We start from the raw sequence: 21,548 nt of genomic DNA on the forward strand, positions 1-21,548 counted from the left end.
AGGCTTACAGTTCATCCTCATCCTTGATGCCGGGCAGAGATTTAAGGATAAGTAATGGAGTTCAGAAAACTGAGATGTCAAAAATGTCACTCACCATCGGCTAGCTTCACTGGGCAGTGGCCGTTTGGCGTATTCTACGACACGGTATAGCAAGTTACACTGTGCGGTGTGATGGGCAAAGTTGGCGTTAGCATACTTGTCTGCGCACTAATGAACATAATAATCTGCCAATGAAGGTGCGGTTGCACTGGTTTCACTAGCAGCAGTGATCCGTGTCTACCACAACAATCACTGATACATACTGGTTATACATGTCATGGTTGCGACAAGTTTTTAAATAATTTAAATACCGTATTTTCCGGACTGTAAGGCGCACCTAAAAACCTAACATTTTCTCAAAAGCCAACAGTGCGCCTTATAGTCCGGTGCGCCTTATATATGGACCAAATTCCTAAATTTAAATTGGCCCTAAGCATTGTGTCATGAACTCAATAATAAGTGGCCCGCTGAAGACTATGAATCAAAAAGACTATGGATCATTATTTTGTGATTATAAAAATATTTGTTGCGTCTGAAGTTGAAATAAAAAAGATAAAATGGAGAATGATTTGATTTGGGATAAAAATCTGACATGATGCATTAATGGTGCGCCTTATAGTCCGGTGCGCCTTATATAAGGACAAAGTTTTAAAATGGACCATTCATTGAAGGAGCGCCTTATAGTCCAGTGCGCCTTATAGTCCGGAAAATACGGTAAATCAAATTATAGGCCTGATATGGAGCCGGAAAGGGGTGAGAATTCCAAGTTTGGTATTGATTGTCTCTCAAGTCATAGTTTTTTGGAGGGGCTCCACTCCACCTTTCAAATGACCTAATCCTTAATATCACGTCACAATCTTATAAAATAATATCTAAAGTTAGGTTGAGTTGCAAATACATATTAAATATCGCATTATAGTGTAGGATAAGCGATTTCACAATACAGGGTGGCAAAGAAATAACAACCGTGTTGACGTCTGCTCTTTTCTTCATCTTTTTATTTCTTGATGAATATTCACATCACTGGTTGACAATCACAAAGAACATCGCTTTCATACCAAATATTCAGAATTGGAGGGGAAGATGAGCTCTAGCTAAAAAAAGATGGATGTCTAACAATCAGCAGTTACTTTCTTATCTTCCGTGTGCTCTTGCTCTGGTGTTGTGCCCCTCACAATAATTTCACACTACAATGGGCCTATTCAACAACACTGAAAACCAGTTCCTTGTGATATAAATGTGAATGTTGCACACACGTGCACTGAATGTCCAGCTCATAATTGCACAAGAAAACTTTGTGTATACAAAAAGGTATACAATAAATTGACCCAGTTTTATTTTTTTTTGTTTACAAATGGATTTGTACTTAAGATATCATTTGATGGTTCTAAATAGCCCAATATTTTTATGTTTTGGGAATACCAGCCAACATTTTCCAAATTGTGTTGATTGGTATGTAATGATTTTCATCAATAAGGAGTAATACTTTAAAAGATAATCGAAAAAATTCTAGAAGAAAGGGCTGCCCAGTGTGTCGTACTCTCCTGTACCAAATACTGCCAAAAGTAGACATCCGTTTTCAGCTGATACATACGAAATATCTTGAGGTTCACAAATGTTCATGGCCATTTCCAAGCCTAGACACCACATTTGCTGTCCTTTCAAAGAATCACTGAATTTCATTTATCAGCTATCTTCCAGAGCATAACAGGAACAGACCTCATATATGAATTACATCTTTGATATATTTGAAAACATTCTTGAAATCAGAGTCTCTGAATTGGGACTCTCTCCATAAAGAAAAATTATGTTTTTTCTTTCTTGCACTGTTAATTTAATAATAATACCATTAGAAGCTGTAACAGGTTTAGGAACACAAATGTTCATCAGTCAACATTCACAACACCCTGTGAAGTATGATTTTTTTTTATTATTATTATTATATCAGGAGTGATAAAAAGGTGGTTCTATCTATATACAGGGGATAGTGAAATCCTAGAGGGAAATGCAGAATTCCAGTGATATAATTGGACACAAACACTTATGGGTGGATATGATCTAATTATTATTACCTACAGTGCAAGTCATAAATCTGCAACTTTACCTAGATTCTCCACACATGATTACTTTTGATTTCAAAAGCACAATCAATATTATTCTCTTTGAAATGTGACTTCTTCAAAACCTTGCTACAGTTGTTCTTTGCTACTGGTGCAGCACAAAGCATATGTATTAAATTTGGCTGTGGTTTGTCAGTTTGTGGAGCAAGCCAAGAACTTGTGCCCCTAAACTGCAGACTTGTAAGGCTCCCACTTTTCAGGTCTTTTTCACCATTTCAGGAGTGAGATTTTTTGAGCCTAAAAAACGTTGTGTGTCGCTTAACGCATCGCTTCAGGGTGCTGAAATGCAAATTACTGCAGACTTTTTTCTCAGATAATTCATAGTTGATTGCAGCTAAGGTGGGTAGCAGTCGACACTGTCAAAGTGCTATTTGTACCCTTTTTTTTTTTTTTTTAATAAAGTCAGCATGAACACTTCTGTTGCCGCTATCACCACAACCACCCGCAAGTATTTGACATCACACCACTGGATGCTTATAATAAAAATCAAGGGGTGTCGTCAAGGATTTAGAAGTAAAACATTAGGCCACATACTTGAATGGCTCATTCCAGATGGGCCTTTAGAATCACCATTAGATGAAAATTACAAAGCATATGTTATGCTGAAGAGTAGAGTTTAGGTGAGGGCACAGTTTAGCTCAGCTTTTAAAAGTTGTTATGAACGTCGTTATAGCCAGTAGCACAACACCAATGACCAACGTTTCACCAGAATCCACAAACTGACTAGAATGATGGTTTATCCAAGATACAACTCAAAGCCATGGTCACATACAGGTTGTCTTTACTACTATTACAAGTTCATATTGTCATACACGTGAACAACTTACTATTCTTATCAAAGTGCTGTTATTCCTTTGCTCAGAATTACAGTGGAATGCACAATTTAATTTCACGCATGATCCACATTTTTTACTTAGGCATCTTATGGATATGATTTGGAGGGTACAGAACAATATCAAATCAGATTATTCTTTTGTCGAGATTTTCTTCTTACTTTGATTAGCATAGATTTTAACAATCCAGACTGATAGTTTCCCCAAAACATAGATGCACAGTAGCCGACTATACTCATATATACGTAGTACTGTAAAGCAAAGTTTAGTACCTCAAGAAATGAACAAGACTGTGTTGAAAGTGCACAAGAGGGGAGCTGTACATAATGAATATAATTTGAATAGCATCTATGTGCAGGACACACACGTATAAATAGCATGAGAGACAGATCAGCTTTCTGAAACAGCCTTACGGTTTCAGAGCCAGACTATCAGTGTTCCAGAGGCTAAGCGGCACTCTAAAAGGTGGATGAGACGGCAACACTTCACACATCTGACATCAACGGCCACAAACACCTCACTAAACCTTCACTTTTTAAGTGCAGGCCATTAGAGTGGCAATTCATGATCTAAAGGCCTTTTGCCGAGTTGATGGTGGGCTGAACCTATGTCACACAAAACATTCTGTTTGTAAATTGGTACATCACAGTGTAAAAAGCTGAAATGTTGTTTATGGAGCCAACTCTTTAACAAAAATAATGCTCCATCATATTTTGGGTTCATTTGTTGAATGTTTTACAATAACCCTACTGAGACAAAAACACACAGGATAATTAATTAACTAATTAATCAATTAATTAATTAACTTAGTCCGAAAAAAAACGGGGTCCATGATCATATCGTGTTAGACAGAATGTACCGTAGAATCGAAGTGTGTAAAATCGAGGCTTAACTGTAGTTCTTGGTGCTTTTTGTTTTTTTTAAATAATTCTTTTAGTAGGAGTAATAAAACGACAATAATAATTATAAATCTTTGATGTGTTTTGTGTGTGATGTGCTACACAAACTATCAAAGATAGAAAGTATGACAAACTAAACAAATGTTTAAAAAAAAAAAAAACTAACATCTTTCTTGTATTTACAGTACAAATCCAGGCTATAGCAAAACAAGAGAATCAAATTTGACCTCCAATCTTAATCAGTATTTCATTTCTCGGTATCAGTTTTTTCCAAAATGATTAATCAACATGTTATGCCAAAGTAGCATAATAAATCCACACTTGGATTTATTTGAACACAACATTCTACCCAGAGGACAACACTTTAGATTAGCATTTTTGTAATCTTGCTAAAGGCTACCTCTCCAGCACATGTGTCTGCTTGGGTATATAATTGTGACAGCAGTCGGGATTACTATATTGCTCTAATCGACGTCTAATGAGAGACAGGAAGTGGAATTCGATGAATAAATGGCTGGTTGAGGTAAACGTATGACAAACATGATGAGAATTTTAAATCTGTGTAGTTTAGCATTGTTTTAATCAACAATCCAACTTGTTTGGATATTGGGTACCGTATTTTCCGCACTATAAGGCGCACCTAAAAACCTCCAATTTTCTCAAAAACCGACAGTGCGCCTTATAATCCGGTGCGCATTATATATGGACCAATATTGAGCCACTCCAGCAGGCGTGTCCAAAGTCCGGCCTGCGGGCCAAATGTATATATCTTATATATGGACAATGGGCCATATATTTAAAATGGGCCATTCAATGAAGGTGCGCCTTGTAATCCGGTGCGCCTTATATATGGACAAAGTTTTAAAATGGGCCATTCACTGGAGGTGCGCCTTATAATCCGGTGCGCCTTATAGTGCGGAAAATACGGTATTTCTTTGAGTGTGTGCATAGACAGCGTAAAGAAAATTAACAGGTTGAATCTCTTTAGGCCCAACACACAGCGACCAAAGCAGTCAAACGAAACTGAAGTGGACCATCATGAAAAAAATAGTTGGCGACTCTTTGCCCCGTACCACTCCATTGACCACCGTAGTAACTACAACCCTGTAATAATACACGACACTGTATTATTTCTTAATTGAACTACAAAAACATGCCGTGATTGTCGAGAAAGAGATGATGGCCGCATAGTGGAAACGGGTGAGAATAAAGAAGAGGGTGGCTATTTTGAGAGGTTGTCGGTAGTGATTGATTGCCTCATTTACTGACTTCACTTGTGCATTTTGGCAACCATGCTTTGTTTTCTAACCACAGGTACAAATTAAATTATTAATATTATTAAGTATTATTGTAAAACACAATAGCTATACTGTGAGGAGTGTATTGGTACGACTTGGCGGGTCCCCTTAAATGTAAAATTAGGAAACATTTTTGTAAAGGTTTGAAAATAAGTTTCAGAACCCTGGACAGCGTGAGACGGTTCATTTGGTTTCTACCACGGCGCTCGGTGCGACGGGCCTAATAGATCACATCACATTGAGATCTAAAGAAGCTATAACAAATCAGCTTTGCCTTTTATAGAGCTTTATCTAATTCACCAGATTTAGACTCCCCATGGCCTCCAAATGTATGAACCTGAACTAAACTAAACATTCCTACCATGTCCCACAGGTCTTGTGCTAAAACCATGTGATCAGAAAGTCCAAGTGTTGCAGACACTTTTGTCAGTAGGATGCAAATGTACATGATCCAACAGTTTAGTAGTGCTGATACATTCACCTAACACAAACAAAGCAATCTACAGTAAGGCTCGTCTACCAGCAGACAATAATCACATCCAGCCTACTGAATATTAATGTTTCCATGTCGCAATTTATATGCAATGTCATTTGAAAATGTGCAGCAGCGATCAATTTAACTGAAGTTCAACACAAATCAAATGCAAATAATTGAAGGAAGCACAGCAATTAAATAGACACTCTACTTCTGACGGATATCATTTTCCCTCCCAAAATCGTCTCAATCTATCAACTGTCGTTTCGCTCTCTCTTACTAACAGTGACACTGATACCAATGTGTAACTGCAGATACAGCATAAGGGTTTCAATAGAGACAATGCTAAGCAAGCTCTAGTTACCTACAATGACACACAGTGCAGCGCTGTAGTTACCATGGATTTACAAACCATTAAGTGCTGGTTAAAAGGATGACTGTGCCTATTTAAAGCAGGCAGGGAATTAGTTGCTATCCATCTGAAGCTTCAGATGGTTAGGAAAGCGTGGAGCTGGATTATCAATGGAGGTGAAGTTGTTTGCTACTAGTTGGAGGATTAATGGATTGATGAGTAAGTTACTAAAATAGGTGAAGTGACTTCATGAAAAAGAAAAAGGCCAACTAAAAATATTTCTATGGAGCGTTGAGGTCTACAGTGATGGGATTTTAGTTTTGCATGTTACGTCCTCTATGCCAGTGCTCATGAGGAGTACAATGAGACGGAAGTTTTACAGACAATAAGTGCTCTTCTCTATGGTGCGGAGAGCTAAAGGTAAATCCCCTGGCAGGCGGACGTTCAGTTTGGTGATGCGGGATGGAGGGTGGGGCCAAAGGGAAGTCACCATGGAAGGTTGGTTGGTCAGCCGGCAAGCGCGGTGCGTGCCCCACTAAAACTCTGGTGCTGAGATTCAATCTGTGAAAGGGAGGAAGCCAGATTAAATTTGTAATGCTCAGGCCACTGCTATATTGCTAACTATTTTATAGTTAAGTGTTTTTTATATTGCATTTTGTGAGTCAGTAAGTGACAGCATAATTAAACAATTTAGCATTAGAAATGATATTTTTCAGACCCTTAAAGGTCACCATACTAAATCAGCAAGTTTAACAGCAGAACACTGATGAGGTGTTCAAAGTAATGACAATAATTCGTATTTATTCTATTAATGTGTGCTTCCACCTACTTTTCTCAGCAATACGCCTGTCAATACTCAGGGGGTCCCTCAATCCGTCTCCACCAAAAGGAGTAGGCATGGGCTCCTTAACCCCATTTTCCTTTGCAACACCTCCCGGTGCTGTCGTTGCCTTGGCAACACCTGCCGGTCCTGCACTTGGAGTGCTGTTTGGGGGTGAGGGTGTTTTTTCCTCTGCTCTCTCCTCCTGTTACCATTTATAGACATCCATGCAAGGTAGGCAAGGACAAAAGCATACATCCAATTTATTAGTGGGCTACTCATTGTGCCACTACTCCATCTAGTGGTGATGACTGGAAAGAGCACAATGAGTCAGCAGACGCATCATATACATCCATCCATCTATTCTCGACTCTATGCTACAAGATGGAGCCTGTCCCTTGACCTTTGGCGAGAGCACACTGGACTGGTGGCCAGCCAATTGCTGGGCCCAATTTAATTTTCAAAGAACCTAAAAAATGTGGAATGTGTGTGTGATTCAAACGCCATACAGGAGCTCCTGAGCCAAAATTGAACACTCTCAACATGAAAGAATTGATCATAATAGCAACTCACCTTGTGTCCATTCGTATGTCCATTTCCTGGTCCCACATTGTCCAGTGAGCCAATCTTGGATTTTGCCTTAATGTTCAGTTTATGAGACTCAATCTTGACATCTCCACCACCTGCAGTAAACGTGTTCATATGAGACCATTCTAAAAGCAAACAAGCACGCACACACACGCACACACACGCAAGAGCGACAACCTGGCTTGTGCTTGATGTTGTCCTTGGAGCCACATTTGGATGTGACCTTGCTCACGTCAACCTTCTTGTTCAGGATCTGCACCTAAGGAGCAGATTTCAAAAAATGAATATTCTATCCCAGCAAATACCCACACTGACGAATCCGCTATGTTGCATATCTGGCATATTTATTGAAAGGATAAATAATTGGGTATGTGGGGAAACCACAGTCACCCTGAATTCTTTGAGGTTCGTTTTGATAAGGTAATTATTGCCAATCATTATTTGTATTTAATATAATTTACGTACTTCAGAATTTATATCCAACGAGACCACTGTAGATTACATTAATGAATAAATACTATAATGTACTTGATGCTTTATGGCAGTGGCATAAAGGAGCTAACATAATAATAATAATATATAATATATTCAAATAAATGATGATGTGCATGTTATATAAAAGCTGAATTCCAATTCTTCGTTCTTTCGGGGAAGTACACTTCGAAGTAAGACCAAATGTAAAATTAGATCAGACCAAAATGGAAAATTAAACAATGTATACAAAAAGGAATAAAGTAAGATAACTGCAAATTAAACCAAATATGGGTCGCCCCCATCTCGCCTGTGATCAGCACTATCAAGTTCTTCCAATAAAACTCATCAAACCGGAAAGTTTCATTTTAAATTCCTTTAAGATCCAGTTCATTCATGTTCAGACCAAAGTAATTAGAGATTGGTTGTTAAGATTGTTTGTAAAGTAGTTGTGAGAGCACAGATCATGCGTTTTGACATGCAGTAGAGTTAAAGCACATATTAACTCTAAATATAATGAATGCTAAACTTTTCACATTCATCACCACGCACAGAAAAAGCAAAGACACAAAACATACCTTTAAGAGTGGCAGGGGGGGATTTTAAACAGCAGTGTGGCGCTTACTAAGATAAAAATCAGTCCCATAAATGTAAATACAGCCCAGTCAGGTCTATACGATAACTTTGCATACCCAAAACTGCTGTTAATATTTTTTTTTCTCTTGCAGAAAGCAATGTAGGCTTTTCATGGCTGCTACAGAACAACAAGAGATTCTTGATACATCCCAAATTTGGAATTTGCTTAAAAACCTGATATTGAAGTCTCATGCCAAACCAGTCTACTCTCATCAGCAGCAGCAGCTTTACTTACATTGCCACCTCCAGGGACATGTTTGATATTGTCCTTGGAGCCACAGCGAGACGTGACATGGCTGAAGTCCAGCTTTTTGTGCACTATCTGAACCTAAAGACAGTCAGGGAGACACATAGGCAAGCAAGAAAAGGATAGGTATCAGATAGAGGTGTTACAGACAGAAATAGAAAGCAAAAGAGAGATGAGAGCAGCAGAAAAGAGAAGATCAGCTGGCAGCTTTAAGTTCACAGAAAACTTGCACTGTTATGGAAGAGTTTCTGTCATTCAACTCAAATGCTTCCTCTTAAATTACCGTAATTTCCGGAATATAAGCCGCGACTTTTTTCCAAAATTTTGAACCCTGCGGCTTATAGTCAGGTGCGGCTTATATAAGATTTTTTTTCGTGATTTTTGTGATGACGTGATCACTTTTATACACTCGTAAAAAGGCTGTGGACCACTGTTGTGCGGTATCTTGAAGAAAAAAAAAAAAAAAAAAACATTTTGAAACACTACTATGGCTGCTGCTTATTCTGGCTGTGTTGCTTGTGACTATTATAAGCTTTAGTAGGAATGCACGCTAGGTGACCTGCGTCAAAGGGCTCTAAACCCTTTCTCTTACTCTGCCATGTGACTCAGAGGTTACACAAAGCAGTGGCGCTGTTTGGACCATCTGCATTGTATTAAAACCCAATCAATCAGCATTTAAATTCAATTCTTCTGACATTTTGCTCACCAAAAACAAGTTGTAATGAATGTGAACTTTTAATGCATTTTATTCAGAAGGTTACTTTGAACCCTCAGGCTTAAATGGCAGCGCGGCGTATTTATGAATTTTTACGGCTTTCTGTGTACTGTCTTTCTTTGTAAAAAAACTCATGTGCACGTGCGGCTTATAGTCCGCTTATGTAAGAAAAAAACTAAAATATCCCTGAATTTTAGCTGGTGCGGCTTATAGTCCGGTGCGGCTTATAGTCCGGAAATTACGGTAGCTCAGTGTTTGAAACATCAGCTAAATGGAGCTAATGCATAAGGCTGAATTTATTTATTTTTTTTCCCAAAAAAGAAAGAAATTCCAGTTCCAAAAATGAATGCTGAATGTGAAACAGATGAGGGTACTGACTTAATAACAAAGCACTTCCATTGACAGCATAAGATAAAGCCAGCAAAGGACAGGTGAGACAGAGCACATGCAACACAATACTGTACTGCACAAAACATTCAGGGTGAGTTTTGCCTAAGCATGCCGTTCAGACTAAATGTTGTTGAACTGTCACCAAGTTTGAGCAACAACTACCAAGATGTTTGATTAAGGATGGATTACAGACAAGAGAATGTTGATCAGGTCAAGACATCATCATGCGTGATGTAACCTGACACATCGGCAACTTCAGCCTAACTGAGCCCATCAGTGTTAACAATTGCGTGTTTTGTTTTTGCTTTGACTTTTATTTTTGGAGTAAAATATTCCAAAAGACACAAAACATGATGACAAGAGAAGAATGCATAGCATTGTCATGAAATAAGCGGACTCACTTTCAAAAGCAGTACCCCGCAACTGTCAGACATAATAAGTATTTAATCTTTTAATTCATTTAGCCCTTATCAAATGTTTTATTTAAATGCATTAAGAGGCAAAAACAATCATTTCAAAATACTGTGTGGCTCTGCATGATCGATGTTCTGTCTGAAATTTTAGTTTGTATCTGTGCAAGTGTTTTTTTTCTTCAATCAAAATCAAAACTTAACAGTATAACAAGAATGATGGCTCCCCAAACACACACACACACACACACACACACACACACAATTACTTATGCTTTGCTGCTGGCTCAATTGTGGGAATTAAATGAACATCTCTCTCGGCTACTCCAACATCCCTAAGTGATATTTGATAGAGCTGAACAGTCATAAATTTCCAGTACCATCTTCCGCCATGTCCATTTCATCTGCTTATATTGCACTTCTGGGCAGGTTCGGGAAGATAAATAAAAAAATAAAAACCCTTTTTTTGAAAACAGGATTAGATAAAGGGCTCAATGCGAGGGGCGTGGCCCCACAGTTATGTTTATAAGAGCATAAATATTGGGATCTATGTCGTTTTTGTGCATTACGGTATTCATGGTAACTAAATTAAATGTTTTAATTATGGCAGGGATCACCAACTATATTTCTCAGAGGGCTAGAATTTTACCGGACAGTCATCTTGGGGGCCAGACCATCGAATAAAGATTAAATAAAAATCAAATGTTGGCTTTTTTTAAACAAATATTTCTTTCTTTGTTCCTCATAATGATAAAATCCAGTCACGGGCCGGATTGAATAGTTTGGCGGATTTGGCCCGATGACTATTATAGTTAGATGTGAGGAAAACTGGAAATAAAAATGCCAGCCAACTTTACCCTCTAAAAAGTCCGGTTCTTCTTATTCAAGCAAAAAGCAGTATAAACCGGAACACAGCGGAATGAAATATGGATAAAGTGGGCTTGATGGAAATGTTTCAAGAAGACATGATATTTCGAAACTAAGACGTCTGATCGTAATGGGAATGAACAGGAAACTGAAATGAAAGTGTGGAATTTTAATACTTCTTAATCCATGAATTGTTATGCTAAATACTGAATATACGCAGGAGCCACAGCACAGCGGAGAAGATCTTTGAGCTAATTCCAGAAGTAGTCCTGACTTATAAATAGGGGAATTACTCTTTCCAAGGAACTGTTCTTTTTTCAGCCTGATGAAAATGCAACTTACAAATCGTGCAACTCAGTTTGTTTCATATCTGTCATGTATTCGGGACTGATGTTTTCTCATACCACTATTAAAAAAATATCTTATATTGTATAGTATTGTAAATGAAATAAGGTTTTTATTGCCTGAAGAGCAAAAACATTATTTCACTTCAGGCTAATCCTGATGACTAATATTTACTGATCTCCACTAAATTGCAAAACTCCTGCATTATTAAAAAATTCTTAAATCCTTCGACAACAACCAAGATATCTCTGAGAAAAACAATTTCCTTACCATGCCAATGAGTACAAATAAATGCCCATCATTTTTTATATTGGAAGTTTTATTTATTTTCTTTTTCTAAGCCTTCCTCAATTTTACTGTCTTTCATTGACCATAAGACACTACGTGGTCAATGCAAATTGGAGAAGAAATTAAATATTGGTGTGTAGAAGTGAATATGCAGGTGGCGGCGACTCACTCTGGCCTTGGAAGGATTGGATGGGTCTGTTGTCTTGTTGTTCTGTATGGAAGAAACCTGGGGAGACACCCACCTCCTGGTCAATAAATCTCACAAATTCTTACTGGAAAAGATCATTCGCTTCATTATGAAACATGGTCCTAGCAGTTTTGTAGCATTGAGCAAGAACTATACATTTCAAAATTCATCCATTCTGTTGATAGTAATCATAGAATGAGCCTGTTTGGTCATTCATGCCCATAGTTAACCTCCACCATATTTCTCAAAAGTTGAATACAGGCAACAAGTTTTTCCTTGGTTGTTAAAGACAGTTCATCTTGAAAAATGTTATTTCAGTTCTAAATCTTAGGCATAGAGCAAGGATGGGCAACCAAAATGGCCCCTTGGGCATGTTACCTCTATTACAGTAGATTCCTGAATACTGAATATTTTTATATTTTTGTAAATATTATTTGTTTTGGTTGTTTTTGGGAGGTGCAGAAAAAGTATAATAGAGGTTAATCTGTGTTTTTTGTAGAATACTTTGGGTTTTATTATGCCAATGCATTTCATCGTGTGTCAGACGCAGATTTTCGCGATTCGAAAGCCGACCTGGGGCAAGCCAAATATTGCACATCAAAACACAAATTGGTTCATATTTCTTGTTAGTGAAGATGAAAAAAGGTAACAAAATCAGAGAGCATTTACGGAAAACGACACTGTGCATGAGGCTTCATAATAGACACACAAATATCAGCATCATTAAAGACGTAGTGAGGCAGTGCAAGAAATTACTAGGCAGGAAGTGATGTGCTGGAGCGAGTATGTCATACAACTTCACAAAGGTTGATCAAAAGAAGAAAGGCGTGGAAGAAAAAGGAGTGAACTTAATTAAAGAGCACTAATAAGAGCAAGAAGAAAACACAAGAGACTTTTTTTTTGGAGACTCCTGACAGAGTGGCAATTTTGTGGCTAAGTCTTGGCACAGGGTGAAATGCTGATCGTGAATTTGATCAGAGCACCGACTAGAGCAACGACAATGCCCCACTCATCATTCCTTGTCAGTTTGGCTACCTGTCTTGCTCCCTGTTCCTGCTCTCATGCTCGTTGTTTTTCAGTTGCCGATCCTGTTTGCCCATCCGACTGACCGACTATGCCCAAACGCTGCCTCCCCCGACCTATTGCCTGTCTCTGACAATGATTTCGCCTCACATCGTACTTGCTTGTCACTTCGGCCCCTGCTTGTCTTTGACCATGTTTTCACCTTGACCTCCTGCTGCATTGCATCTGCAATGCGCCCGCTCTCCACCTCTTGCTCTTTTCAATAAACGAGACTAGTGCTGCATTTGGTTAGGGGGATAGGAGGAAAAAAAACTCTTGATTTGCACAAAGGAGATTATGCAAAAAGTTATCACACCATCCCACCTTACAGGTATTTTGCCTTTCCCTGCCAACGAGCCAGCAGCATCAGTCCTTCCTCTAATTTCTTCCCTTACAGGGCACCAAATGGAAGAGCTACAGTACATTTGTTTTGTATTTTCTAATACTAGTTATTTTGTTACATTTATGTAACTTGGAAAAAAATGCTGATTGAAAAATATCCTGAAAAAATATGCTGATTGAAAAACAAGCCAATTGCCCCAATATAAGGACATACAGGAAATATAGCATGCATGAACAGAAATAATGTGGAAGTGTCACAGAAGGTGTGAGGCTGTAAATTGCAACTTGCTTGGAACAGCACAAGTAACAAACAGAATGGCATATGTAAAATATGCTCTTGGACTTTGGATGTTTTATGTTGTAAGCAAACAGACTTACAGAATATGCGCTAATTAAAACATTAAATACGAAAATAATAATTAAATCAACAACATGAGAATGGGATCTTCTTGTATTTTTTTCCCCATTTTGGGTTTAATTGTTGTAAATCACGGAGTTGAAACAGTCTATAAATTAAAATAATGCTTCATGGATTATATTTGAAGATGCCCAAGTTATAAAGTTTTAGTATGCAAGTTCACAGTAACAAAGTTTTATCCCTTGCCCAAAAAATTTCAAAATTCAAAATTTAACCTTGGACCTGTGTGTAGTGAGCCCTATGATGAGCAATTAGTGAAGAAATCATTGCAGCATGATTTGCAAAGATAACATTTAGCTTCTTTGGTTGTCCTACCTTTCCTCCACCAGGCTGGTACTTAATGTTGTCGGTGGACCCGATCTTGGAACGTACGTTCTTCAAGTCTGGTGTGGGCGCATTGATGGGGCGGAGAGTTCGAGGAGCACGGGGCACCGTTGGCTTCTTTTCCAGAGCAGTTTGCTTGGGGACAGGAGGCTTGGTGATGACCCGGCGCCGTTGGGTGGGAGCGGCTTCACCGTTGGTTGTGTTTGCTGGAGTTGTTGGAGAGGTGGTGGAAGCTGGACGTGGACGAGCTACAGAGACCAAAAAAAAAATCTCTCATATGATGTTTTAATCAATTTAATGTCATGTCAGAGTAAAATGGTGTAACATTTGAAACCTGATCATGCACAACCCTAAAAAGTACTTACAGAAATGTAATTGAAGAAAAACACTGTCCAATTTTTCCGACTTCATATATTTTATTCATATGCGTTAAGTTTCTCACCTGTGGGTTTGGTTTTCTTGGCTTCTGCTGGCTTGTTCTCAGTCTTGTCATTCTTATTTGCTGTAAAAAAGGAAGCAGTAAATAAATGTTATAGCGGGACTAGAAATAGGAACCACTGGGATTATTGTGCACTATACCGCTTATCGTTATTTATGTTGTGGATGAGTTGGAATTAAAATCCTGCATGTAGTTACCCTGAATGCTAAAATAACTTTTTTTTGGCCTGTCTGAAGATCCCAAATACATTAGAGATCATCTAACATCCCAGAACACATGACATTACCTCAGAGGTTTCCGTCTACTATAGTTGACTTTTAGCTTAAGTACCAAGATGGAGACTGAAGCAACTCCATTGCAAATTATTTTTCTGTTGTTAAATGTGTGTGTTTGTGTGTGCTCTTTGATTTACCAGTAGTTTTGGTCCCAGCAGAAGCAGATGAATTGTTCTTATTGGCAACAGAACGCGGAGCGGGCGTGGCTTTTTGCACAGCTGCACGTTTCTCAGCTGCTCCACTTTCTGGCGTCTGAGAATCAAACCAAAATAAATATATTATGTGTGTGTGTGTGTGTGTGCATATATATATATATATATATATATATATATATATATATATATATATATATATATATATATATATATATATATATATATATATATATATATATATATATATAAATAATTGGGACATAATGGGATGTTATATGTACTGTATAAAGAGAGGGGGTGTACTTTGTATTCAACTTTGGAATAAGACTAACATAGTGTAGCAAAACATGTAAAAAGTGCAACATTGTGAATAGTTTTCAAGTGTACTGATAATAGTACAACACAATTATGGCTTTCTTACTTTTGCAGATCCAGTTGCTATTGGAGGCCTCTTAGCAGCAGTGGGTGTTGCCGCCTTGGGCAGAGGACTTTTTTTATTAGCTGGGGTCATGGTTGGGGAGGGGCGTTTGGCTGAGGTGGCCTCGCCATTGGTTGGGAGGGTGGACGGACGAGATTTGGATGCATTTGTTTTGGTCGAAACCACCTCAGTCTAAAGGTTCAATTAAAATGATCCATAAGAAAAGAGTACAAAATAATAAAGGGAAAAAAAATAAATGAATGTTTGGATCAAATAAAATAGGGAGGGAAATAGAACAAGCAGAAATGGAGTGAGCAATGTCATTGCAGAGCAAGCACATTACAATTGCAACATCCATTTTCTATAGCGAGAATGCTCATTAGGGTCGCAGGTGGGCTGGAAAAAAGTCTCCCTATTTTCCACAACCCAAGGTATGGAACATGCAAACTCGACGCAAGAAGGCCTGAGCTAAGATTGGAACAGCAAACCTCTTGACTTTGAGGCAGACATGCTAACCACTCAACTGCTCCAATCCAACCACTCCAATCAGAGCAGCCACAAAATCAAAAATCAAAACATATTCATCAACATAAAAAAATTGTCATCATGCCTCAGTCCCAATGAGCAGTAAATTACAAAAGCAAGTGCCAAATATGTAGCAGTCCAAATGCACATCAATAATCAAATCAGATATTAGATACTGGGCATGCACAAGCAAGGACAATGAAAAGGTACTGCAGTTGTATCAAATGTTATTATTGGTATATTTTGGCGAATAATAACCAATCTATGTCATTTTATTTAACCATCTAACAAAAAATATCTCGGTTAAGTGTGTGCGTACAACTCGAGCTACAATGTTGGACACAGAATACCCAACATGGTAAACAACATAGAGAGAATGGATCATTTTACATTTTAACAACTGAAAAAAGCTGCAGTATTAGTTTTACCAATATACCAATATTTTCGTAATAGCTATACAAGTATAATAATATACGTTTGCTTAAGTACTAGTAAAGGGCTACAGTAATTAAATACTGATGTGGTAGGTTTTCATTCAAAATGAATCTGCTGTGTTTTTTTAGATGACAGAAGTCCAACCTTAGATCAAGCATGATTGTGTGGAAAGCCAAATGTTTGTGTCTTGCTATTGCTAAATTTGACACCCTGAGCGTGAGAAGAAACACTGCATGAGTAATGCAGATGTACTGTTCGCATGCGTTTGTGTGTGTGGGTGCATGCATGTGTAAAAGATCCACCTTGCTCTTGTTGTCCTGGCTTGGCAGGGCCTTGCTGCCATTGCCCGTTGGAGACTTGGCCACCACTTTTCCTCCTTTCTCATCCTTCTTTTCAGTCAGCTTCTTTTCCTCTTCTTTCTTATCTTCTTTGTTGGTCTTCTCTGGCTTGTCTGTTTTCTCTGCCTTCTCACTGGCCTTGTTTTTCTCAGCATTCATCTTGTCCATCTTCTCGTCATCCTTGAGAATTTTCTCAGGCTTCAGATTCTTGTCAGGGCAGTTGTCTTTGTTCTGCTTCTCCGCTATCTCCTTCTTTTCAAAGGCATCCATCTTTTCTGTCTTGCTGGACACGATGTCTGTCTTTTCCTGCTTGGCCTTGTCAACTTTCACTGTGAAAGTAAGATTAGTAAAATTAGTGTCAGGCTATTTTAACCAATTCACACTGACTGAATTACAACACAAATGGAAAAAAGTAATTCCAATATTGCATGTGGAAATAAATGCAAATTAAATTAGTTTTTATCTTATCATATTAAAGACTGCAGTAAATACAAACGCTCCTATTAAGCGACAAATTGTCATAAGCTAAAAAATCCAAATTAACTGATGTTTCCCACAAAAGCTACAACACCATGAATTAAAAAAAAATAGTGTAATAAATTTGTTCTGCTCCAAAGTTTGAACAGAATTATATACAAGTCTAAGACACAAGTGTGACAGTAATTAGACACATTTTATAAAAAAAAAAAATTGTTACGGTAGAACTGGTATGCTAATTATTATTGAATTAAAAAAAAGTGGAATAAACGTATTCTGCTGCAAAGTTTGAACAGAATTACATGAAAGTCTAAGACACAAGTATGACAGTAATTAGACACATCTCATATTATTTTTTTTGTTACAGTAGAACTGGTATGCTAATTATGCATGCTTAGAAGGGCAGAAAGAGCCAAACTCTCTGCTTCTGTTTTTAAAATCTTACATAAGACATCTGGTTGCGCTCAGTCTTCATGCCGCACCATTTTCATTCGTGCGACACACTTGCCAATTTGATTTTGTTGTGCTTGTAAAATACTGACAGATATCACTTGACAACTTCCACAACTCTGGCTAACTTCAAATCAAACCAACAAAAGTTATATTGGATCTTTCAATTAGGTCAGCCTGGAGCCTCAATCAAACAGGCTTTGCTAATGAAAATTGATCACTGGTACTTGTGTGGTCACAGTCAGTGATGACCTAATTAAATTACCTTTTATGGCGTACAATTCATTTCACACATGGATTACCACTACTACCCAACACAGCTTAAAATGTTCTCCCCCGCCTCAGGGGAACCCATCCCACAATTTGAGAAGGACTGAAGATGTTTGTAATGAGAAAGCATATGGAAAAAAAAATGTGTCAAGGATATGAAACTGACAAAGTAGGACTTTGCAATTGATATATCTGTTAATTAGTTCTAATTCTGCAACCAAGTTTCACACTATGTAAAACATGCACAGTGACTATAGATCAGCATGTTGTTTAACAACCTGATTATTTTCAGTGAGACTGCGGTGAGGAGCATCTTAGAGCAAACAGATCTAAAAGACATAGAAATAGTTGCTGCTCTCTGTGCAGTTGTGCCTTTAAAATCTTGAAGATGACGCCATTACAAACTCTTCACACGCGTGTGTGTGTTTGTGTGAGCGTGCATGCAGACACCGCTAAAAATAGCTGCTCTATATTTGAATGAGTACAGTCAATGTCTAATCAATATTCCAGCTCTTTCCTTATAATTGCAGTTTCTAAACAGATCTGAATGCTACATAAGTCTGTAAACTATTATAAAGCGTATTGGAATAAACTACAAATAGAGAAAATAAAAATGCATGCTTGGTTTAACTTTAATTAGCTTAATATTTTGTCCCTTTTTTTTTGTCATGTTTCATACATTATCTACCATGAAGCAATGCAAAGATGTGTTTTTTCAACACTATTTTTTCCTGACCTGCTATTTTTTTTTTCCTTTTTCCTCGTAGTAGGTCACACCTGAGAACACGCCACTCCAAAAGTAGCTAACAGACCCAATTCCATTTATGTGGCTGGAGAAAGAAAACCCTGAACCTTCTGTGGCCAGGTCAAGATCATTTTTCTTCAAAGGTTTTGATGGTAAATGGACATTTTGGTAACAGCGGACATACATACCAGCCGAGGTTGGCACAGAAATTAAAACATTGGTCTCGCAGGTCCCATGATGTCTCCTAGGTGGTGGAGATGACGGCAACACAGGTGATATCATTAACGGAGTTGACTTCATTGATGCCATTGCAGCTGAGGCTTCCGTGGCGTCCGTCACTGTGAGCGAACGCCGGACCACCATGTGCGGGTAGGGCACCCTGAGTGGACACGCTGTTCCCATTACGGCAAAGTTGGTTAAGTTACGCGTTACTGCTGCTGAGCCTTCCGCACCGCTGAGGAACATTTCAGCATTTAACGTGGGAACAGATAGGTGAGAACAGTCCGACATTGCTCGTCTGACCACACTTCGCTGAGGCAGCTCGTTGGCCTGATTATTTTTTGTCCCATTGTTGACTGTAACATCTAATGTCACTTTGCTGTCTTCACTAGGATTTGTCTTTCCACCTGTATGAGCTTCAGCATGGTTCAAGTTGCCTTTTACCATCACTCTTCCCTCTCCAATGTTTGCTTGGTTAGATGAACCAGGGAATACGGAGAGCCTTGAAGATAATGTCATGTTACTTCCTGTTGCGTTGACTATAGATTGAGCAGCAGGTTGCTCATCAGGATTTTGCCTCCCTATAGGTGACTTGTCTTCAATCAGACAACCAGTTGAATTTTCTTCAAAAATATGCTCAAATGAAGACGAGCAAACTGTATTTGGCTGATTATTCTTGTCTCCTGAACATGAACGACCAGTCGGAATAGGTGTGCCCTGCCTTTGTTTAACTTCTTGGGATTGCTCATCGTAAACTCCATCTTTGCAGTTTAGGTTCTGTAAAAGGTTTGTTCCAAAGTTAGCATTTGATCCAGGTTTAGATTCCAGTGCGGCATTGAATAATTTCCCAGGAGAAACTGCTGGAGATGTTGATGAAGAAGAAGGGGAGGAATATGGAGAAAGAGGGCTGCTGGGAGTTTGTCCTGCACTCCCTAGCGAAATGCCTCCCCTTTGTTTTTCCGCCTCCGGTCCCCCACCTGTTGTTTTGTTATCCTCGACAATCAACACAGGCATATTTAGACCCAGGGTCTCTGGTGTGATTCCAGAGGATGTTTTGCCACACCCTAATCTCAATTCCTCTTCAGTTAAAGTCACATTGAACCCCCCTTGTGGGGTGGTAGCAACCTTCCCACCAGGTGCCATCTGGCCTGGGTCATGCAAGCCGCTGTGGTCGGCCAAAACTGCAGGGATGTTGGCGGCTGAGAGGGTTAGCGCAGATTTTGGTTGCTGCTGTTGATGCCCACTGGATGGTTGTCTGCACCCGTTGTTACCAGCAATAATGCCAGGCTCCTGCCACTGTGAGCCAGACAAAAAGGACATTTTCCTGTTGTCGTGTGCGTCCTTTGCTCGTGCCGCTGTGTTACTCAACCCCTTTAATTCCGTCTTGGTCTTTTCTGTTGTCTGAGTCCGTCTTCCTCTCTGTTTTCTTCTTGCTTAATGTCCAGTAAAGGAAAAATGCTCTAAATATTAGAGCTTAAAAAAATGGGGGAAAAAAAAAAAAATCCCCTGTAAAGTGATGCCCGAATTGGTTTGAGGGTGCGATTGTGCTGAAGTGTGAGAAGAGCATGCACGCAAATTTTGTGTGCATGTCTTAACAAGTGTGGCAAGGAAAACTCAGATAAGAGCGAATGTGTGTCTGGTAGTCTTGCTTCCTCTCTGAGCTCTGCACAGATCAGCTGTAGGGATAAATTACACCTTGCGCTCTCTCTCTCTCCCTTTCTCTCTCTCTCTCTTTCCTGACATCACACAATCACATGACAACCGGGAATATTCCCTCATTTGCTGGTACTAAATTTCATCTAGTCCCTAGCGACAAACATGTACAAGCACACGTGAGACCACCATTTACATACACTTACACGGGCTGTGTCCGAATGTCCATCCTTTTCCCCTAATCCCTCCTTCACGATATATTCCTGCACTATACGGTACTAGAAAGTAGTTCCCTCATTCTGTTTGGTGATTTCAGACAGCCAACTCACTACTTTTTCCTTGTGGCATATCAGGTGACCACCGTACATGTCCTGACAAAGATCCCAGACTATTTATTGTGAATAAAAAGTATATTTATTTTAAACTGTTTTCATTTTCTGAGTTGTACATTTTTTGAATTAAATGAATTAATTACGGGCGGCTCGGTGGCGCACTGGGTAGCACGTCCGCCTCACAGTTAGGAGGGTGCGGGTTCGATTCCACCTCCGGCCCTCCCTGTGCGGAGTTTGCATGTTCTCCCCGAGCCCGCGTGGGTTTTCTCCGGGCACTCCGGTTTCCTCCCACATCCCAAAAACATGCTTGGTAGGCCGATTGATCACTCCAAATTGTCCCTAGGTGTGAGTGCGAGTGTGAATGGTTGTTTGTCTCTGTGTGCCCTGCGATTGGCTGGCAACCGGTTCAGGGTGTCCCCCGCCTACTGCCCGATGACGGCTGGGATAGGCTCCAGCACGCCCGCGACCCCCGTGGGGACTAAGCGGTTCAGAAAATGGATGGATGGATGGATGAATTAATTACACCGCATTGATATTTGTGTTTGTGCTGTGTTTTTCTGCTCACGATGCATTGTGGTCTATATTGTGGTTGCATTGAGAGTAATTTTGAGTACCCTACATTTATGCTTCCTTGACCTCCTACAAATGGCATAACACTATCTGGGAATAGTGTGCATATTCGGACACAGCC

General features: G+C 39.1%; 1 protein-coding gene across 6 annotated transcripts in view; it reads right to left on the reverse strand.

The window, feature by feature from the left end:
* Positions 1 to 1,009: 1,009 nt before the first annotated feature.
* Positions 1,010 to 21,548, reverse strand: part of map4l (microtubule associated protein 4 like) — a 37,414-nt gene continuing 16,875 nt past the window's right edge. For 3 of the 6 annotated variants that reach the window (XM_068648711.1, XM_049747523.2, XM_049747521.2), the window contains 11 exons: positions 16,676 to 17,040; positions 15,417 to 15,605; positions 14,978 to 15,092; positions 14,569 to 14,628; positions 14,118 to 14,374; positions 11,963 to 12,019; positions 8,767 to 8,859; positions 7,602 to 7,683; positions 7,410 to 7,519; positions 6,846 to 7,041; positions 1,010 to 6,577 (listed from right to left, as the gene is read on the reverse strand). In XM_068648711.1, coding sequence (XP_068504812.1) covers positions 6,573 to 6,577; positions 6,846 to 7,041; positions 7,410 to 7,519; positions 7,602 to 7,683; positions 8,767 to 8,859; positions 11,963 to 12,019; positions 14,118 to 14,374; positions 14,569 to 14,628; positions 14,978 to 15,092; positions 15,417 to 15,605; positions 16,676 to 17,040 — 1,529 coding nt within the window. In that variant the 3' untranslated portion in view covers positions 1,010 to 6,572. Of the gene's footprint in view, positions 6,578 to 6,845; positions 7,042 to 7,409; positions 7,520 to 7,601; positions 7,684 to 8,766; positions 8,860 to 11,962; positions 12,020 to 14,117; positions 14,375 to 14,568; positions 14,629 to 14,977; positions 15,093 to 15,416; positions 15,606 to 16,675; positions 17,041 to 18,841; positions 20,960 to 21,548 lie in introns of those variants that run through there. The other 3 variants (XM_049747518.2, XM_049747519.2, XM_049747520.2) reach the window with 3 other exon arrangements.

The sequence above is a fragment of the Syngnathus scovelli genome, chromosome 17 (genome assembly GCF_024217435.2).
Source record: "Syngnathus scovelli strain Florida chromosome 17, RoL_Ssco_1.2, whole genome shotgun sequence".
Classification (NCBI taxonomy): Eukaryota; Metazoa; Chordata; class Actinopteri; order Syngnathiformes; family Syngnathidae; genus Syngnathus; species Syngnathus scovelli.